Raw genomic sequence first — 19342 nt, forward strand, 5'->3', positions numbered from 1 at the left:
TGTTCCTGTAGTCCAGGAAGGAATTATATGTGTTTCTAGATACAGCCTAAAAAATTGTGTATGTTGGTAATTAGCTGATAAAAATGGCATTGAGTTTTATGTCTGCCAAAGGTATAGCATTTGGCAGATATCATAGGAAGAGAGACTAAGCCAAAAGCAGATCAGAGAAGTGTTTCTGCTACTGAAAGGGCTGGGAAGAATCGTTCTTACAGGACTGCATTTTGACAGCAAAGGTATACTTAGCAGTCATCAGCAGATAAGCAGCTGGGTGTGTGTGAGATCCTGCATGCCACCTCAGGAGGACAGCAAACCAAATTCATCACCTCCTGCTGTAGTTTCTGGCAGACTGGTTTAATCATTAATGTTAAGCAGGTTTCTTAAATGAGATGTTTCAGCTACCAAAAATCTAACTTGCGGTCTGAGGAAGACCTCAGCCTCTGCTGACATAATGACCACCTTCAAGAGCAGGAACCATGTTTGCATAGATAAACTTCTCAGAATTATGATTTCGTCTCAGCCAATGATAACACAGTTCTTTGTGTTTGTACAGAGTGCCTGTGCTTCCTCAACCTAAGAGCTGCATGACTTCTGCAGGGAAGTTGTAATGAGCCAGAATCTGTGTTAGAATGAACAGACCTGGTAGCTGCTTGTAGAAGGAATGAAATCTCAACACTTTGTGTGAGCAGCTGGGCCCCTGCTGTCCTTACCAGAGAGAAAATGCCCAGCTACAAATAGAAAAGTGTCATGGCTATTTGATAGAGAAATTATTCCATAAATGTCTGGATTTGGTCATAAAGAAGCAGCATTCCTTGAAATCAAAGGCAAAGGCTGTCCAGGATGGACTGTATTTAAATAGGACTTAGGTACCAATATATTGATGCATCACCAACAACTAAAATATAACTGAAGAAACACATTGACACATAGTAACTGTGTCTTCCACTGAACAGTGTGCAGCATCTTAATGATTCTAGAATAGCTATACTCTAGGATTTAAAAGCAGGATTGCAGGGTGAGAAGTAACAGAATTGAAATAACTGATAATCGTAACTGAGAAGAGGCACAGGAAACAGAGCTGCAGGCAAACACTGTGTCAACTGAAGAAGGACCAGAATACACATCCACACAGTACTTTGCAGACAAGATGCCATTTGTGGCATGGCAGATAGTAATTCACCTATGGTACATTGTTAGCACAATACTACTCCAACTTCTTACAAAACAACATTGAATAAGTCCTTAACAGTAAATGTGTCATGTAGATATCTGGGGTAGATATCTTGGTTTGCAAGGCTTGTAAAATTCTGTACCAATTTAGTATTCTTATAATTCAGAACTAAGATTCCTCAGCATTTTCACCACAGGCTAGAAGAAACTTACAGAAAACTTAGCAGTCACATCCTGACAGATGCAGTTAATGTGTACCAGGTGTAACTGCAGCATGTGTGAAAAAAACAAACACCACACTGTAAATCTTATACACATTTTTCTGGTATATAACATCAATTACAAAGAATCTTTGAAAAGAATTTCAGACTCGTTCTTACAGACGTAGTGTTTAAACCTCCTATGATACACGCATTTACTTTCTTTGTAGTTTTGATTTTTATTTTTTATAGCTGCTTCTATCAATCTCTAAGAGGCAGTTTGGACTAAAATCTTACTTGTGTGGCTAGTGCACTTCGAATTGTTCCTAAAGCTCTTGAGACCTCTGGTGTCCAGCTCTGTCATTGCATGGCTCATTTTTTTCCCCTCTGTTTTTCTCGTTGCAAAGACTAACAGGAAGTTGTCTATTTTGTTAACAAAGTTCTGACTACTGAATTGATTGGATTACTCATCTCTTTCAGTTTCTGCCTGTTTATGTTCCTACTGAGGAAGAAAGAAATGATCCCATTCTTTTTGCCAATAGAGTCCGACAGACCATGGCAACGTATGTAATGTCATGAACAAAATCTTTGAGAACGTTTCTTTCATACCTATCCACCTTCCTTCTCTAGATGTCTGTGTACAGCCCAGCCATAAAGTACACCAAGTACCCTGCCTCACCATTCAGTCAGGTCCTAGGTACTGTATGAAGGTGTCTAATTCTTGTACCAAAACACCCTTTGATTGGTCTTATGTGGAGCATAAAGAAGGCTGCCTATGTTGGAACATAGTATGTTTGATACTTGGAATGCTGGAATAAAATGCTCCCTTACTTGCTTGACAAGAGTAAGGACGTGTTTTGTTCTTAGAGGCTACTGGGTTGCATTTACAAAACTGTGAACATGAAAACATCATGAAATTACTGTAATGTCATTTCACAGTGCTGCTTCACAGAATGCATTGCTCTATGCTGCCTGCATCAGAAAAAGAACAAATTATCACTTGTTTTGTATATTAGCATTAAGGCAAGTTGTGGTGGTGAGAACAGAAACAGTCAACTAAAAGTCATTTTAGTGTAAGACAGTGATTGTCTTTTTCCTTCATTTCCTTAATTTTGTTTCAGTGCTTTGAAGGTGCCAGTCACTGATCATACTTTTGAAGACTGCAGACTGATGATTTCAGCAGGACAGCTGACTTTACCCATGGAAGCAGGGCTGGTGGAGTTCACCAAAATCAGCAAGAAGCTCAAGTAAGGGAAGTTAAGCTGTTGATAAGGGAAATGCTGCAGTTGATAACAGTGTACAAAAAAACAAACTACTTGATGAGCGACCTGGTGTGGCTGTGGTCAAATCTGAAGTCTGTGCACAGTGCATCTAGACTTGCTATGTGTGCCACACATCCATCTATACAACTCTGTCTGGAAAAATCTTCAATAGTTACATGGCAATCTTTATTCCAACCAAGGTGCAAAGCTGTATTTCTGTGGAGATCAGATGCTTTGCATGTTGTAGCAATAATAGTGTTTGCACAGAGAGTTAGCTAATAGAGCTGATGTATATTCCATGCTGCTAAGCATGGAATATCACACTTGCACATGATGCATAAAAATAATGCTATACCTGAATTTATGGTAATGAAAACCTCTTTACTGGACTAACCTGATGATAATAGATTTAGGAAGTTACTCTAAGGAATTCTGATATACCCAAGTATAAAACTGTCTGCTTATAATACTAATAATCGTGGGGGGGCAGTCCTTAATTGCTGATTTCATATAAAACATCAGCCTGGATGTACAGCATTTAGAAATACCTCCTCTCCTTCATGTTTGCTTAGCTTAAAATGGAACCATGTGAGAGAGCAGTTGGATACCTTTGCTGCTATTGCAAGTGCTTCCAAAGGGGGAAGAATTGGAATTGAGGAATTTGCAGAGTACTTGAAGCTGCCTATTTCAGATGTCCTCAGGGAGCTGTTTCTACTCTTTGACAGAGTAAGTAGTCTGTTAACTGACTAGAAATCTTGTTTGCAATGTTTTGTTAAGAACTACATACAAAAAGAATACTTGTTTTGTTACGTCAAGCTTAGTAAACACTTCTTGGCTAGCAATTCGTACAGGACAGATAGTTGACTCATACAGTTACCTTTGTAAGTTTGAGTGAAAAGAAAAGTTGGTTGGTTTGTAGCTTGTGAAATGACAGTTATCTCTTGGAAAGCTACAGCATGAAGATTACCATCTTCATTCTGCTGGTGGCTGAATATTTCCTTTTGCCTATCCCAGATTTTGAGTTCATTTACATTCTAACTGTTTAATTAAGCAGTGTAGTTGTAAGTAGATAACTTAAGGCAGATTGAAGCTTAATAGACTGTATAGAATCTGAATCATAGAATTGCTCAGGTTGGAAAAGACCTTAAAGATCATCAAGTCCAACTGCAACCCAACCATACTACTCCAACTCTAACAACGCTCTGCTAAATGATATCCCTGAGCACCACATCCAAACTGTTTTTAAACACGTTCAGGGATGGTGACTCAACCACCTCCTTGGGGAGCCCATTCCAGTGCTTAACAGCCCTTTCAGTAAAGAAATATTTATGTTGTGTTTGTGAAAGGTTCTATTATACATTCTGAAGACTCCTATTGCCTGTCTTCAGCCATAAAGAAGGAATGTGCACGTGCTAATCTGATTATTTAGGCTTTTCTCCATAGTCAGTAGTGATCTGTTTCATGTTATACTTCTCCCTGAAAGATGGGAAAACTTGCTGTATAAATGTGCTCCCTCTGTCTACACCAGCAGCCCCAGTGATTAGAGCATAGTGTACAACTCGTTTTTCTTTATGCTACAGTGCAAGCAGCATACTTTATTAGAAGTGCTTATAAACTCAAGTTTGCTTCTTGGCTTGGGAGCTCTCCTAACACAGCATCGTTCTTCCCAATCAAGTTAACTTTAGCAGTACACTTGGCACTAGGAGGGCATTTTGTTGTACATGTTGATTTAAACTTGCCAGATTTTTCCAAATATAAAGGACTTACAGACTCTAAAATAGAGATATATATTCCTGTAAAATATATTCCTGTATTTGCTGAAGGCATAGAAGCTCTAGCAGATAAGGTACTCATCATTTCCCCGTCCCTATCTCCTCACCTTGGACCACTGGCTCCTATGAATGCAAAACTGAGTTCTGAAGCACAGCACAAATACAAGACAAATACAGTGTGGCAACCAATGTAACTAATGGCAGTGAAGACTCTTTTCAACTCACCTATCTGGCATAACTGCTTCAGTGACTAGAATTAGCAATATAACACACAATTCATTAGAAAGCTAAAGACATAAAAGTTTGCAATCACAGTCAAGACTTTAGTAAGCTTTCTTAGTGTTCATCTATAGGGAGATCTGCTTTACTGAGAAGCAGTCACACTGCCAGGGGTCTTTTCTAATTATTTCAATTATAACTTCTGCTGTGTGGCTTTCAGCATCGTCAGGTTTTGTGGGTTTTTTTGTTTGTTTGTTTGTTTTTTTTCAACAAAGATTTATCAAATGTCATAAAGCTAATTATGCAGAGTAGAAGAAGAAAAACAGGAATTTATCCTAGCTGCTGGTGTGTGAAAAAGGAATGTCAACGGCAGACAGAAACTACTGAGATCTGCAGTATTTCTGGCCTCTGGAGTCATGCACAGGCATGATTAAGCATGTAGATTAAGCTGTGTTTTGTCCACACCCAGCTCATACACAACACAGCTCTGGAGAGCTACAGAATTGCAAGATCTCTGAGTGACTCCCTTCGAAAACACTTGTGATGTTCCTTGCTAAGGCTTTGCTGAGCGGAGGAAGTGGTAGTGGTCAAGGAGGGAGCCTTGTACGTGGCCTGGGAGGTCTCCTAACAGGAGGCAGACATGGAGGAAATCTTGGAGGACTTGTTGGAGGTCTTGTGAATTTGATAAGTGAAGCAGCAGCTCAGTATAATCCGGAGCCACCACCACCTCGCAGCCATTTTACGAACGTGGAAGCTCACGAGAGTGAGGAAATTAGACAGTTCCGTCGCCTTTTTGCCCAGCTGGCTGGAGATGATATGGAAGTGTCTGCTACAGAGCTAAGAAATATCCTGAACAAAGTGCTTTCCCGACATCAAGACTTGAAGACAGATGGCTTCAGCTTAGACACGTGCCGCAGCATGGTAGCTGTCATGGATACCGACACAAATGGCAAACTGGGCTTTGAAGAGTTTAAGTACCTGTGGAACAACATCAAGAAATGGCAGTGTGCGTACAAGCGCTGCGATACCAATCAGTCCGGCATTCTGGAGAGAGCTCAGCTGCCAGCAGCCTTGCAGGCTGCAGGGTTCCAGCTGAACGAACAGCTCTGCCAGGTGATCGTGCGCAGGTATGCCAGCGAGGATGGCAGCATGGATTTTAACAGTTTCATCAGCTGCTTGGTGCGACTGGACAGCATGTTCCGGGCCTTCAAGGCGCTGGACCGCGATGGAAATGGGCAGATCAAAATGACCATTGAGGACTGGCTGCAGCTGACCATGTACTCGTGAAAGCAAAGCAGAAGAGAATAAGCTTCATTTGAAAGATATAGATGGAAGACTACAATGCTGTTGTGTTATAGAACTGTAGCTGTTGCTTTATTCTAAGGCAGATATAGCTAAAGATATTTTGCTTAGCTGTGATTCCTCTTATGTATGCATTAGCCTGCTTTTCTGAAGTTGTGTAAGTTGTCAGTTGTACAGATGGTAAGAAAATTATCTCTAGACCCTGAAATGAGGGAATGTGTTGAAGGATCAACGCTTAGTTACTTCTTCACTAAATGTGGGCTTATAAAGGAGTTTAAGTATTATATAAAAAACTGTAAGTTTGGTAGTATTTTGTGATATTACTGTGCCAATTTGTCAGCATTCACTAAGCTGAAATAAAGCTGTGCTTGCCTGAAGGCAGTCAGTAGTAACGTTCAGTAGATGGTGATGGCTTAATGGCTTAAATGGTGTGGTTATTTCTAAGCAGGGGGATGAACATTAAAGTTGCAGTGACTATAATGACCAATTAATATTTTGCTTCCTTCCTACTACTTTTTCGTGCTGGTCTGCTGAAATAAAATCTGTGTGGTATTGTCAGTTCTACTTGCCGGCAAAGACAAAATTAAAGATAACAGGCTACCTTAACAACCTTTTTCTCCTTCTGCAACTCTATTACTAGTCTTTTCTCTCTCCTTGAAGCCTTAATATAGTTATAATGAAAACAGCTTAAAATATTGCATTTATATTTAGGTTGCTGTAACAATGTAGTCACACAGCAGCCAGCCAACAAAAATCTACTTGTAGCTATCAGAGGTGACTTTCGTCAGAGTGCAGCGTCCCACTTGAGCTAAGTGTGCAGTTTTGAGATGTCAATTTTTGAGTAATAGAACGAGAAATAACACGAACTGTCAAAGGCACACTATTTCTGAAATAAGGATTACGTGGATGATGACAAGCAGCTTTTTCACTGTGGAGTGGCAAGGAAGGTTTCTCTGCAGGGCTCTGCTGCTTTAAAAGAAAATTGTCTAGGGTGTGTGCTGGCTGATTGGAATGTGAAATGAGGAGTGGAGCAGCACAGCCTGCGCAGAGACTCCAGATGTAAGAGCCCATGTGCCTCCTGCCCTCCTCACGGAGGTATCAGTGACTAATGGAGAAATACCACACAGTATCTGCAGGGCAACTGAATACTAAAATGGGGTTCTGTGGTTTGATTTTGTTTCTAAATTTCCATAGCTTTGATTTCTAAATCTTACAGTCAGCAATTAATATTTCCCAAGCTGATGAAACCTCGTTGCTGCTATGTTTGCAAAAGCCTTTTAATTTTGGAAAAAATAACTTACAACTTTTGCTTGGATTTTTTGGTTTAAAAAAAAAACAACCTACGAGGTTTGCATCAGAATTTCCCTTTTGTTACTGGTTACAACTTGCATGTAGCAACAAGCAGCTGAAATTTCTGAGTTACAGCAATAGCTTCTTACATAATGAGCCTGGATAGGAATATGAGATGTGCAACTGCAGTTCCTCTCCAGGTGTTCCAGTTGCAGCTTCTCTGTAAGCAACTCAGGGTGACTTGGCTAATCAGAACAGGAACAAGTCACAAACACATGAAAACAGGAAGAGGAAACTAGTTTCCTTTAAGAAAACAAGGTCTGTTGAGAATACACTATGCTTTGGATGTTTTAATGACATAAATACGAATTCATGAATGTTAATGTTAACTTCTGATATTTAGAGAATTAGAACTTAGCTGACGTTGTGTTTCCTCAACATATACTTGGGTGCATAGGGTGCAAACAGAGCAAGGTATGTGTAGAACAACTATGGCAAGTCTTCTTTGCATTGATGCTACAGAAACATGGAGGATTTTCTAGTGGTTTCAGTTTAACACCCATGTGTTTGCAGCACCCTATCGCTTTCCCTTAACCAAAACACCAGAGCATCTGTAAGTTGGCCAACCTCTTAGGACTTAGTAGTAGTCACAACATGATCTTACAAGTAAAGTAACTTCATTCTCAAATGGCTGGAGTTCTCTGTGTCAGACTGCACTCAGTTCTGATTATTGGATTTTAATGCTTCAGCAAAAGTAACATGAGCCTTATTAGCTCTGTAGTTTCTAGAATCTAGTAGTTTCTGAATGAAAACAGCATTTATGAGAGAATGTTGCCCTTCTCTAGTGATGAAAAGCTGACAAAATTTATATATCCTTTGACATGCAACTATACCTTTGACATGCTACCTTCAAGGTAACTTAGATCTATTCCAATTTTTGCTAAAACATTTCCTTAAAATTGTAGGTCTTCAAAATATAGGATGTTCAAATGGTAGATGCCTTGAAAAAGATTGATTAGACCATCAGTGTAAAGAAAAAACAGTTATCTGTGCAAACCAGTTCTGAATTGTTATTGAATGGTAACTAAAATCGAATCTTAGTTTAAAATCCTGCCAAATGTGAAGCTTCCTGAAGTACTGGACGCACTGTGATGCTGATCAAGGACGATCCTAAGATCTCAGCTCAATATCAGAAATCCGTGTTTCACAGAACGCAAGACTTCCAAAGCACTCTACAGAACAGCCTCAGCATTTGTCCACTGGGGAGCTCCATATTCCACTGTTCAGTAGGAGGAAACTATGAACAGAAAAGTTAAGACTGATATGCTGGAGTGGGCATCAGAAGCTGGTGGGAGAGCCAGGAATAGGATCAAGATCTGGCTGTATGAGACAGATTTACCCAGGAGACAGCCCGTCTGTTAATTGCGTTGTCTGTGCTGTTCTCAGACTTAGGGAGCCCACTCTTTTGATAAAAAAGAAATTCTTCTTGAAATGTACAGTGCATTATCCACAGAAGGAAATCTGCTGTATGTTTTTGTTTAATTTTAGAACGTTTTTGACGAGTGTCCTTTTGGTGAATATTCCAAACTATGGGCTACCAGTCAGGACAGCTGTGCTTTCATTAACTGTCCCATTGCAACGCTTACGGAGGCTTCTTCCCTACACTGGATGTTTCCTAAAACCCTCAAGAAACTTTCAGGGTGGTCACAGGAACATTACTGATTTAAACATGTATTTCAGTGGATTTCCTGTCTGGAAATATGATGCAGTTTACATAGAATTGATCACAAATCCCATCAAAGTAAAATTCAAGTGTTTTGTTGGAACGGCTTTGTAGTGAGCACATTCAAATGTACTTTCAGATCAAAACTGCAATTATCAAACAGGCTGCTACAATTAATTAATTGCATTTCTGGCTTACAAAGTAGGACAATGTATTTGCCTCAAAATAGCATGTAGGGCAATGCATTTGCTTCAAAGAAACGCTTAAGAGAGACCATGTGCATCATCAGGCTGTACTTCTGCTGGCATATGTTTGACTGCTGCAGGTTCTGAGGAAGAATTAACTCCAGACAGACAGCAGTCTCAGTGTTGGCCTCTCTGTTCTGGGATGTTGCACTGTCTCTTGAGTTTCACTAAGTGCCAGCGCTCCACAAACTGTTACATTTACCTTTAGCTGGTGTATTCCCGTTCTTGTTCAGAAGCTTCTTGGAGGCCATATGCTAACAAAAGTCTCCTAAGTTGTTTCCAATCTTTTTTTGTTTGGGTGCTTATAAGATATTGGAAACATGTATATCCTACTTCATCCCCAGTAATACACAAATTTAGAAAGCTGTATTTTCTGCAGGAAGAAATAATGATTTAATGTTGCATGTTCCCTTAGTGCATGTTGTATATTTGATTTGTACAACCGCTTTTGAAGTGATATGCACTGTGAACTGTGACTCCTGCCATACATTTTTTGGTTACAGAATGGAGATGGCACCATTGACTTCAGAGAATATGTCATCGGTTTATCTATCCTCTGTAACCCAGCCAACACAGAAGAGACCATTCACATGGCATTTAAGGTAAATTCAAATTAGTGTAAATCTACAAGTCTGACAAATGAAGACTGACTGTAAATCTGTTAGTTTTCAAATCATAAGTTTATAGCTTCAATCTGATATGCAAATGTGAGTAATTCTCTTAAACCAATTGACATTTACACTGTGAAGGGGAGGCGGAGAATTGCAGTCATCAGCTTCATAGAAAAGGGTTTGAAAAGCCATGTGAAGGCACTAATGAATATGTAACTTGGCAGGCCAACTCCGAAAATGATTCAGCAGCACTTGTGGGTTTTTGCCTGAGGTTTTTTTCTGCTGGGATTTTCAATGCCACATGCAGACAATAGATGGAGCAATATCCTCTGTAAGTCAAACACTCAATAGGGTCACTTTCTACAAAAATGAAGAGAAGGGAGGGAAATCAAAAAGGGGTATTTGGGACAGGCACATTCGAATTTCGGCTGCATCCAAGATCATCCATTTGCTTGTTCCATGGTTTTCTGATAGTTTGAGCTGTCAAGGAGCTCAGGCATGCAGTACACAGTCGGGGATGCCCACATTTTGAATCTCTGAACACTCAAATGCCCAGGTAATTTTTTCAGAGGATATTTGACACAGATTCAGATATTTTACCCACTATGTATTAAGATACAAACCACGTTCATCTTACACTGAATATGTTTTAGTATTCATTTTTATGGCAGTCCAGCAGTCATTGGCTGCTTTACAGCTAAGTGTCACAGCTGCTCAAAGTAGTTTGTATTTCTGGTTTTTTTTTAATTATCTTAGATTCCTCAGAATCTAGTCTAGTTCCTCAGAAGCAAGTCTAGCAGGTATCTTTGATGTTTTGCATTGATTATAAAATGTGTAATCTGCTACAGTTCCTGACTTCAGCAGGAAATGACTAGTTCAACTGGTAAAAATTCCATTTTGGTGAACTGTGGGCTTTCTTTTGCTACTTGTTTTCTTTGGTACTAAATGCACTCTCCATCACAATGGGACTTTTTGCCCATAGCAATTACTTAAGAATTACAGTCATCCATTTCTTGTATTTCTGAAGGGAGCGATTCATAGCAGCTGCTAACTGTCACTGTGCTGGGAAGGATGGCACGATCAGTGTACATCTACTGCCTGCATTCCAGTCACCAAAATTCCTTTTGTAATTACAGTAATTCCTTAGTGGGTGGCAGGTCACATATACTAAAAGCTAGGTATTTTATGTCAGAAGATAAGCTATGGCAAATCTATCAGCTGCCAGGTATGCTGCAACTTAATGAAAAGGAAGACGACCTAAGGTATGCTTGCATAGAGTGGTGTAGCTCATGGTGACAAATAACATTAACCTTTGTTTATAAGCATTGTATAGGTTTTATTAGCTAGTGTTGTAAGATTTGTTTGCTGTTGCAGGTTTTCGGCATACTTTTCCTAGTACAAAATATTCTGATTCTGACTACAGCATGTACATCACTGCTAAACTTCTGTCTAGTCTTATGCAGAAAAAGTGCATAAAAGCTCTTGTAAGAAAAAGTAGCTGAGATGGAGCCCTACTGTTCAAATACCAGTTGTTTGCAATTCACCTTTTGAATACTAGAAACCTAATATGGTGGCTGTTCTGCACACGGAAGGTTCACAGGCAAAGTAATGTTTCTGTGCATATGTCTTTTCCAGCTCTTTGACCAGGATGATGATGGTACTGTAACAGAGAAAGAGTTTGCTTGTATCATTCAGTCAGCTCTGGGGCTGCCTGACCTTGATGTTTCTAACCTCTTTAAAGAAATAGATGCAGATGAAACTGGAAAGCTGTCCTATGGTAAGTTATGTCCTTTCATAACAGTACTCTTGATAGTCATACTGACAACTGAGAGTTCCCAGTGTCTTTTCTCCTCGGAAACATCTGATGGCTCTCATACACTGTTTCTGTGGAAAGCTGTTGTAACACAGACATAGGTACTTTGCATGCAGTGCTTGAGATGCTTTTGAAAAGCATAACTGGAGATCATCTTTATTTCCTTGGATTCTGTTGCTGCACTGTACTATCTGCGGGTTGGTATTTTTATTTTTCAGATGAGTTCAAGAACTTTGCACTTGAACATCCAGAATACGCCAAGTTGTTTACTACCTACTTAGAGTTACAGAGAAATCAGGTAGGTATGGCAGAGGAAGATGACAGTATTCAGTCATCTGAAGCCAAACACACTCCAATTAGAAAGAGTGCAGTCCTAGGCTCAGAAACAAGACCAACTGCAAGAAATAAAGTCTGTCCTGCAGACTGTGAAGAAGATAACTCTAGTACCTCAGACAAAAAGGATGACTGAGAACAGTCAAAGAATTCATCTCTTGAATTTGGTGGGAGTATTCTTTCAACCTATTAATAAGCACAACTGATACAAAATAGAGATGAAAATTACTGTTAAAAAAAAAATGGTTTCCTTTTTTGTTATTGTTTTTTTTTAATTTTCTATTTGGAGGAGTTACTCCTGTTTGAACGTAAGGGAACAATCGCTGTCCTTGTTGCCAGTATCACGCTACTGGGAATGTTGTTCACTGTTTTCCAAGGTCATGCTTCCACAGAAGTAACAGATGTGTGCTAAGAGGCTCCAGTAATGACATGACCTCTCAGTATACAGTCTGAGGAGATCCCTTGTCTAAAAACAGGTGAAATTTTTTGTGGCCCTCAGTTCTTCTGCATCCCTAACATGTCTTAAGGGGAAAAAATATTTATTCCAGAGTGTTTTAATTTGAAAATATCCTTTAGGCTTTTTGAAGCTTCAGAAAGATAGAATTCAATTACAGGACACTGAAAGCTGAAACTGCTGTCCTTAGATTTCCCTTAACTGTGTGTGAACTATAAAGCCTAAGCTTCTGAACAGTGCATGCTAATTCACTGATGTTAACAGAAACATCTTTAGGATTATCAATTAAAGATGGAAATGGCTGCATTTCTATGTAACAAAAGACTGCCCAGAATTCCAAGGTAGCAGCTCACAGTCCACAGGAAAATGTAAACAATAAGGCTTCAGAATAAATGGGCTATTTCAAAACAAATAGAATGTTGCTTACAGTAATAAATGCTCAGGACCACTTGGGAGGAGCATTTCGAACTTCAGCATATTTTTAATCTAATAGTTATCATTAATGTTACCTTGCTCTGCAAAACTTGAAAGATGAATATGCTATCAAACCACAGTTCAAGTAGTTTGTATCTACTCTGAAATTGTCTCCTAGAAGCCATATTTGTATTACTGTACCATTACTCATTATGGGCTTAGGCTCTGACTTGAAACCAAGTTCTTTCTAGTTAATGATTTGAGTGTTTTGCCTCAGTCCTCTCTAGTGCACTGGAAATCGAGCCTTTTCCTTTTTTCTATCCTTCATTTGAATGCACTTTATACAATATTTTAAGTACATAAGTATTTATGCAAGTAACTACTAAATAAAATCTCAGAAAGTATGGAATGACAGAATATTTTTAATATAAAACTGAGATGAATAAAGTCTAGAATGTCTAGTACCAAAAAGAACCAATTTCCAGCTGGTTTTCGTATGTGAAATGTTAACCTTTGCCTCTAAACTACCACTTGTGTTGTCAGGCTGTAAGTGCATTGCCATGTTTAACCTTTTCTGTATTTGTAACTGTGCCTATCCTGATGTTTCATGTGCTTAAAATAAACCTATATTTTTAAAAGACTTCACTAGAATAATGCATGTCTTTTTGATATAGTCCTAAGGGTATTCTGGCTACCATGAGGAGCTCAGGAGCTTCCAGAAAATCTTCCTCATGATACCTTACCTCAATAAATACATGCAACTTGAATTCAGTATTCTAATTTTGGGTGTGATGGCACTTTTCTTTATGGCACAGCTAGAAGAATAGGACAGGACTGATTTTCTTCCAAAGAGTTACTTCTGCTCAGTACCTCAGCAAGAGGGAACGTGATACAAAGGACCTGCAGTTATCTGGAGAGATCTCTCTCTTTTCTGGCAGAAAATAAAGCACTACCATTTACATTTAAAATGAGTGACTCCAACCACAGCTGAGGTATAACAACCCTGGCTTTGTGTGATTTGAACATTAAAGAATGAGAAGCAGGGCGTACCATAACCTGGCTGTGCAGTTAAGGGAAATAGATGTTAATTCCTTGGCAAGGATCTTTTTTGCCTATCATGTAAATGGCTCAACTTTCCAACCAAGAGCAACCTTTTTCAAAGAAGGTTTCTATTCCAACCAGTAAGAAAAAGATGGATGGATAAAGATGGCAAAAACAACTACTTCAGGTCTTTGACTGCCAAGGGTACCTCACACTTATTGCTGTTAAATTCAGCCACACTTCACAATTGGAACACTATGCTGCCCACTAGTGTAGCATATTCAGTGATTTTGTATATACATGCAAGTCACACAAATGCTTGGCAATTAAAGCCAAAATACTGTGTTTACAGATATACCTATCCCAGGAGTTTCATGGGTTTGGCATGTAGCAGTGATTCAACTAAGGTCTGAAAAGAAATTAGCTAAATGTTAGGACACTAACTCAATAGACACACATCTGCTTGATTTGCGGGAAGGGAATACATTAATATCTAGGCATCATTGTGCCTCGGGGAGCTTTTAAAAGGAGCAAACTAAAAGCAGGCTGCAGCAAACGGGCATTACATTAAGTGGCAGAGCAGGAACTAAATAGAAAGAGAAGCCTGAAAAACTAAACAGAAAGTGGTTCTCAGTCAGGCATTGAAGGATGACACCTTTCAGTACCTGCAGGGAATGTTGCCTCACTGCCTGACACTCCCTGACATGTGGGATCCTAAGCCTAAACCACCCTATTTAAGGACTGTTTAGAGTAGCACACAGTAGAGCTACAAAGCTATTTTCAGTGTCATGTAAACATTAGAAATATCATTTATTTAATTAGTACTTCTCTATTTTGCTGTAAAAAGGATTTGATAGTACCTTCTCAGATGCCAAAGTAAGACATGGAACCCTACAGAAACTATCAATCTTAACAAGGATGAGAATCAGGTGAGGACAAAAGTCCATTGTAAGAGGAAAACACAACTAATTCTCAAGAACTGATGCATACAGGCTGCTGCTGTTCTTTATGTTTTCCAATAAAAGTGTACATGCAATACAATTAGTATGAATTGTAAAAAAAAGCTTATAAAAGCTGGGTTTCTGTTTCTGAACACATGAAAGGCAGCCTGGAAAAATGGCCTTCCTTGTTCACCTGGAAATGGGGAATATGCTAACACCAGAAGTCCTGACCAGTTTGTTTAAGGCGAATCAATATAGTCTCCACTGGCCATTCCAGTGGCTGATTTCTGAGGGATAGCTTTTCTGATCTGAGAAAATGCAAAGTGAAGGGTCATGTTGTCCAACAGGCCTAACAGCCTTTCCTAGCCTGCTGCTGGTTGTACTCCAAAAGGAAAGGCTGCTTGGCCAGATCTGTCATCTGCTCTAGCAATTCCCATCTAAAGCAAAGCATTCCCTGTGTATCAGATGTTTGAGAAACATCTGCTGAGTTGGTTTTTTCTGTGGTAGTCAACACACCACGGCCCTATTTCTGGGTAACTCCTCAGGCACTGTGCCAACATAAATAAATACACCATTCTGCCTCAGTAGGCTTCTGGTGGTGCTCGCATAGGGGCCAAGTGCTACTCAAGGTAAACGGGTTTGGAAAATCAGAGCCTGAAGCTTAGAAACTCAAAGTGACAAATGCATGAACATGCCTGCACCCCTCTATGAGCACTGCCTGTGAAGTGTCTGACCACAGCATGCAAAGCAGCCCCCAGTTCCACGCTAAGAACTACAAAGCTCTCACTTCCAGAACACCATAGGAAAAAAGAAAAAAAAAAAAGATTACTATGAAAGACTTGGGGGGTTTGTAGTTACACTGCACAAGCTGCTTGGAAGACTATGTTCACAGTGGCCTTTGGCTTACCTTTTTCCTATCAGTTTTCCATCCCTTGCAGTAGCCTGCCTTTCTCTCTACTTTCTCCCCTACATCCCCTGCCCAAAATACAAGCACCGCTGCTGAAGGCTGTATTCCACAGGGACCAAAGTAAGAAATCTAAAATATACACAGTACTGAACTGGCTGGGATTCTGGAGGCACGTACAAAGCATTCATGAACTACCTCTAATAGTCTGCAGCGAGATCGAACTTGTCAAAAGTTGTAAGGGATTTTAATGACATTTAATTAATTAATTTCAAATCTTTGCTCAATGAAATAACATTTATAAGACCGACTAGCAGTAGGGAGACATTTGTCAGCAGTGCTTAAGTTGGCGGACTGGCTGTTACTATACATAGCCAGAGAGGCAGAAAGTAAACATCTTATAGGATTAGCAGCTATGCTCATAGCTGAGATGAAATTTGGACATTTCATTAGTATAAGATTGATTCTGACATTTCATAAAGCCAAAAAGCAAACAAAAAATGTGTCTGATATAAATACAGTATGCAGCACTTATTCAGATAAAGTTCAAGAAGTGCAGCAGGTTTAGTGCCATGACAAAGGAAATACAGAAGAGTCATTTAAGGACTCAACTTCTGCTAAGCACTTGCGTGTATGCTTAATCCTGAGGGTATCAATCAGATACTTTATGCTTATTAAAAGCACACAATAATACTAATAATTAGAAAACATGAAAAATTTCCATAGTAAGTCACTGTTAGTGGTGGTAAGAATTACAACCCCTCACCAAGGAAAGCAACACTACAGTTGATTAAACTTCATGAAAGTTTTCCTTTCTTTGTGCCATCATCTTAGTCTGAGATAGTCTGTAATAACCACAGCCTGACTGTTGAGACTTAGAGACAAGTGACAGAGAAAAAAAGTGAGAATTCAGTGGATTAAACCTAAAGGCCACTGCAGGGGATGACTGCCTTGTCGCACCCATTGCTTAACAATTTCAGCTGTTAGAAACCTTTTCTCAAGATCTGATATGAACACGTATGTGTCTGAAGCCACTACATCTTGTTCACACCTGGCTCAAAGACAACTGCTATCTATGTCTTTGCAGAGCATCTTCATTTCTACCTGTATGTCCATGTGCGGAGATATCAGCATGTCTCTTTCACTCCTGCCTCTTCCAGCCTTCTCTTCGGAGGCCCAAGAAGCAGAAGTTCTTCCACTCCTTCCTCAGGGATTGCACTTTCTGGACTCATGGTTCTTTGTGCTCAGGCTCTCTGGAGGCAGCACTTCTGCCTCAGCCCTACCACTTCTGAGCAGACTGGAAGGATTTCTGCACATAGTTTGTAGCCAACATTCGTGCTTCTGCACGTCCAGTGTAAGGTTTGGCTTTTTCAAGCCCCATGGCATTACCCACACATACACAGCTCTCACAGCCTGTAGGCCCCAGCTGCCCTCTGAAGGAGCTGCTGCTTAATGGACTTCCCCCTCTCATTCTTCCAACTCCTCGTTCCTGCTTAACTGCCATCTCTTAGCTTTGTCCTTCACAAACATAAAGATCAGCATCACGAGAACATTCTGATCAGCTCAGATTATTGATAAAATGGTTTTTTTTTCTAACAAACAAACAAATTCCTTTTGTTAGAGACATTATCTTCTTAAAACTTCACCAAGCATCTGACAGTGCACTAGAAGAAAAGCACTACGAATTAGAGAGACACGATGAAAGCTTTGAGTATATAATTGTTCAAAAAGAATAATTTCCTTTTCCAAGGTAAACACCAGCCTTGCAGACAAAGATAAGGCCGAGTGCACAGTTAGATACACAAGTCTGTGTTTCTGCTCATATCTCCTGATATCAAAGATTGCAGGAAAATTCAACATGTTTTCTTAAAACGTAAAAAAAGAAACGAACAGGAAAAGGTGCAGGAGACCAGAAGGAGTCACAGCAGAACTGCCAGCAGCTTTTAGGAGAGTTGTTTGCCCCAGCGCCGGAAGTCTTTGTGAATTTGGAGATAACCAGCCATGAACCGCAGCAGCTATTCAAAGCAGAAATCATTCCAATGTTTAGATTTTGTACGCTGCTCTTTTGAATGAAAGCATGCCAACCTCTATACTGTTTAATTACGTTTCTTTGACAGCCTGTCTCTTGGAAGCAGAAAAAGTATATTGTCAATAGGCAGAGAAGAGAGAGAAAATGGAGCACTTTCACCCACCCAAGCCGAAGGCAAGTTTGGACCACTACAAACTCGAAACAACATTAATCCTACACCTCTGAAAATCAACACAAGTGGGAGCTGCTTCTTCTACCATCCTTACTGCCAATTTTAAAGACAAAATTTGATGCTTCATGTAGTGGAAACATTTCTGTTAGTAGAAAAGTTGCCCTGTGGAACAAATCAAACCAGCTCTTCTGAAAATGTCTTTGACAAAGCTCTCTTTCATTATTCATCTTATCACAGTGGGGCTTAGCAGATGAAACAGCCAATGAACTAAGTATTGTGTAAAATACAGACTAGGAATTTTGACTTTTCCTTAATATTTAACAGTTTATAAACAGACAGCAAAAGGAAAGAGACTGCCTTAACTAATGCTAGAAGAGAGGACAGGTGGGGCACAGACAGAAATCCCAGTGCTCTGAATCCTGATAAAAAAAGCCACGAGAGCTCATGGTGCCCCAAACCTGGTCACTTAATGTGATGTTCTTTGCTTTAACACTCCCACTGATTTGGTTTTTTTGTTTGTTGTTGTGTTGGGTTTTTTTCTTTTCAGATGCAAAAACATCAATTCAATCTAATCATAGAAGAAGAAATTAAACAGATTTGATCATTTGTGGCAAGACTGCAGAATCACAGAATCATTAAGGATGGAGAAGACCACGATGGTTGTTTAATCCAACCCCAATCCTTCTCCACCGTGCCCACTGACCATGCCTTTCAGTGCCACATCTACTCCCTGCTTGAAAACCCCCAGGGACAGTCCCTCCATCCCCTCCCTGGGAGGGTGGATTCAGATGGTGTGTTTAGACTCCTTCAGCATCTTTCTCCACACTGAAATACTTGTACTTCTTACTTGCAGCACTCTGACTTGCTTGTTTTCACTAAGTATTTTGAGCGATATCAAGCTTGATCCCTTCTTCCATCACTGTGGTGCACACTCATACTCAATAGAAAGCTTTCAGGTCTCCATAGGGTTATCGTGGGTGCGGAGGCAAGCCCTGCTCCAGCAGACACAAGCCAGCCAGCACCCGACAGTGTCTGACCTTCTGCTGGAGTCGGTCAGTCTCGATTTACTCTTCTTCCAGCCTGATGTGAATAATTTCACAGTAGACAAAAAAACCCCTCCCCTCCACCTAATCTCTTATTATTTTCCAAGTGGAGTCCATCTAGCTTACATCAAAGAATTGCTCTCGTTTAACCATTGTTTTATAAGTCTGTTAATATTTTTCCTGTCCATAAGACAGAAGACACTGCTGATAGAAATATGTCAACAGGAAAACAAACAGGCAGCATTTGACATGCTATTAGTCCAAGTCTGGGCAGATAAATAAATCATAGATCAAATATTAATGAGGGGGAGAAGCAGTGTTTATTTCTACTAGGTTCATTACGCACACGTCTCCCATACGGCACAGCACATCTCTGAAAAAGGATGTCACAGTGTACCCAGGGAAGG

At 39.9% G+C, this 19342-nt stretch overlaps 2 protein-coding genes across 4 annotated transcripts in view; both read left to right on the forward strand.

Annotated features, from left to right (window-relative positions):
• Positions 1–13446, forward strand: part of LPCAT2 (lysophosphatidylcholine acyltransferase 2) — a 28373-nt gene extending 14927 nt beyond the window's left edge. For all 3 annotated transcript variants that reach the window (XM_042876936.1, XM_042876939.1, XM_042876937.1), the window contains 6 exons: positions 1848–1930; positions 2489–2614; positions 3202–3355; positions 9684–9782; positions 11427–11568; positions 11823–13446. In XM_042876936.1, coding sequence (XP_042732870.1) covers positions 1848–1930; positions 2489–2614; positions 3202–3355; positions 9684–9782; positions 11427–11568; positions 11823–12073 — 855 coding nt within the window. In that variant the 3' untranslated portion in view covers positions 12074–13446. The remainder of the gene's footprint in view (positions 1–1847; positions 1931–2488; positions 2615–3201; positions 3356–9683; positions 9783–11426; positions 11569–11822) is intronic.
• CAPNS2 (calpain small subunit 2) lies at positions 3362–9677 on the forward strand. Its single transcript, XM_042876940.1, has one exon. The coding sequence runs from the start codon at positions 5164–5166 to the stop codon at positions 5905–5907; it is 744 nt and encodes a 247-aa protein (XP_042732874.1). The 5' UTR covers positions 3362–5163; the 3' UTR covers positions 5908–9677.
• Positions 13447–19342: the final 5896 nt, after the last annotated feature.

Source organism: Lagopus leucura, unplaced genomic scaffold (assembly GCF_019238085.1).
Source record: "Lagopus leucura isolate 7727_CA_CO unplaced genomic scaffold, USGS_WTPT01 Super-Scaffold_100017, whole genome shotgun sequence".
Lineage (NCBI taxonomy): Eukaryota > Metazoa > Chordata > Aves > Galliformes > Phasianidae > Lagopus > Lagopus leucura.

What these genes read in the sequence shown, in the direction of transcription:
- CAPNS2 (XM_042876940.1), top strand. Translation starts at nt 5,164, where the DNA reads ATGTTCCTTGCTAAGGCTTTGCTGAGCGGAGGAAGTGGTAGTGGTCAA.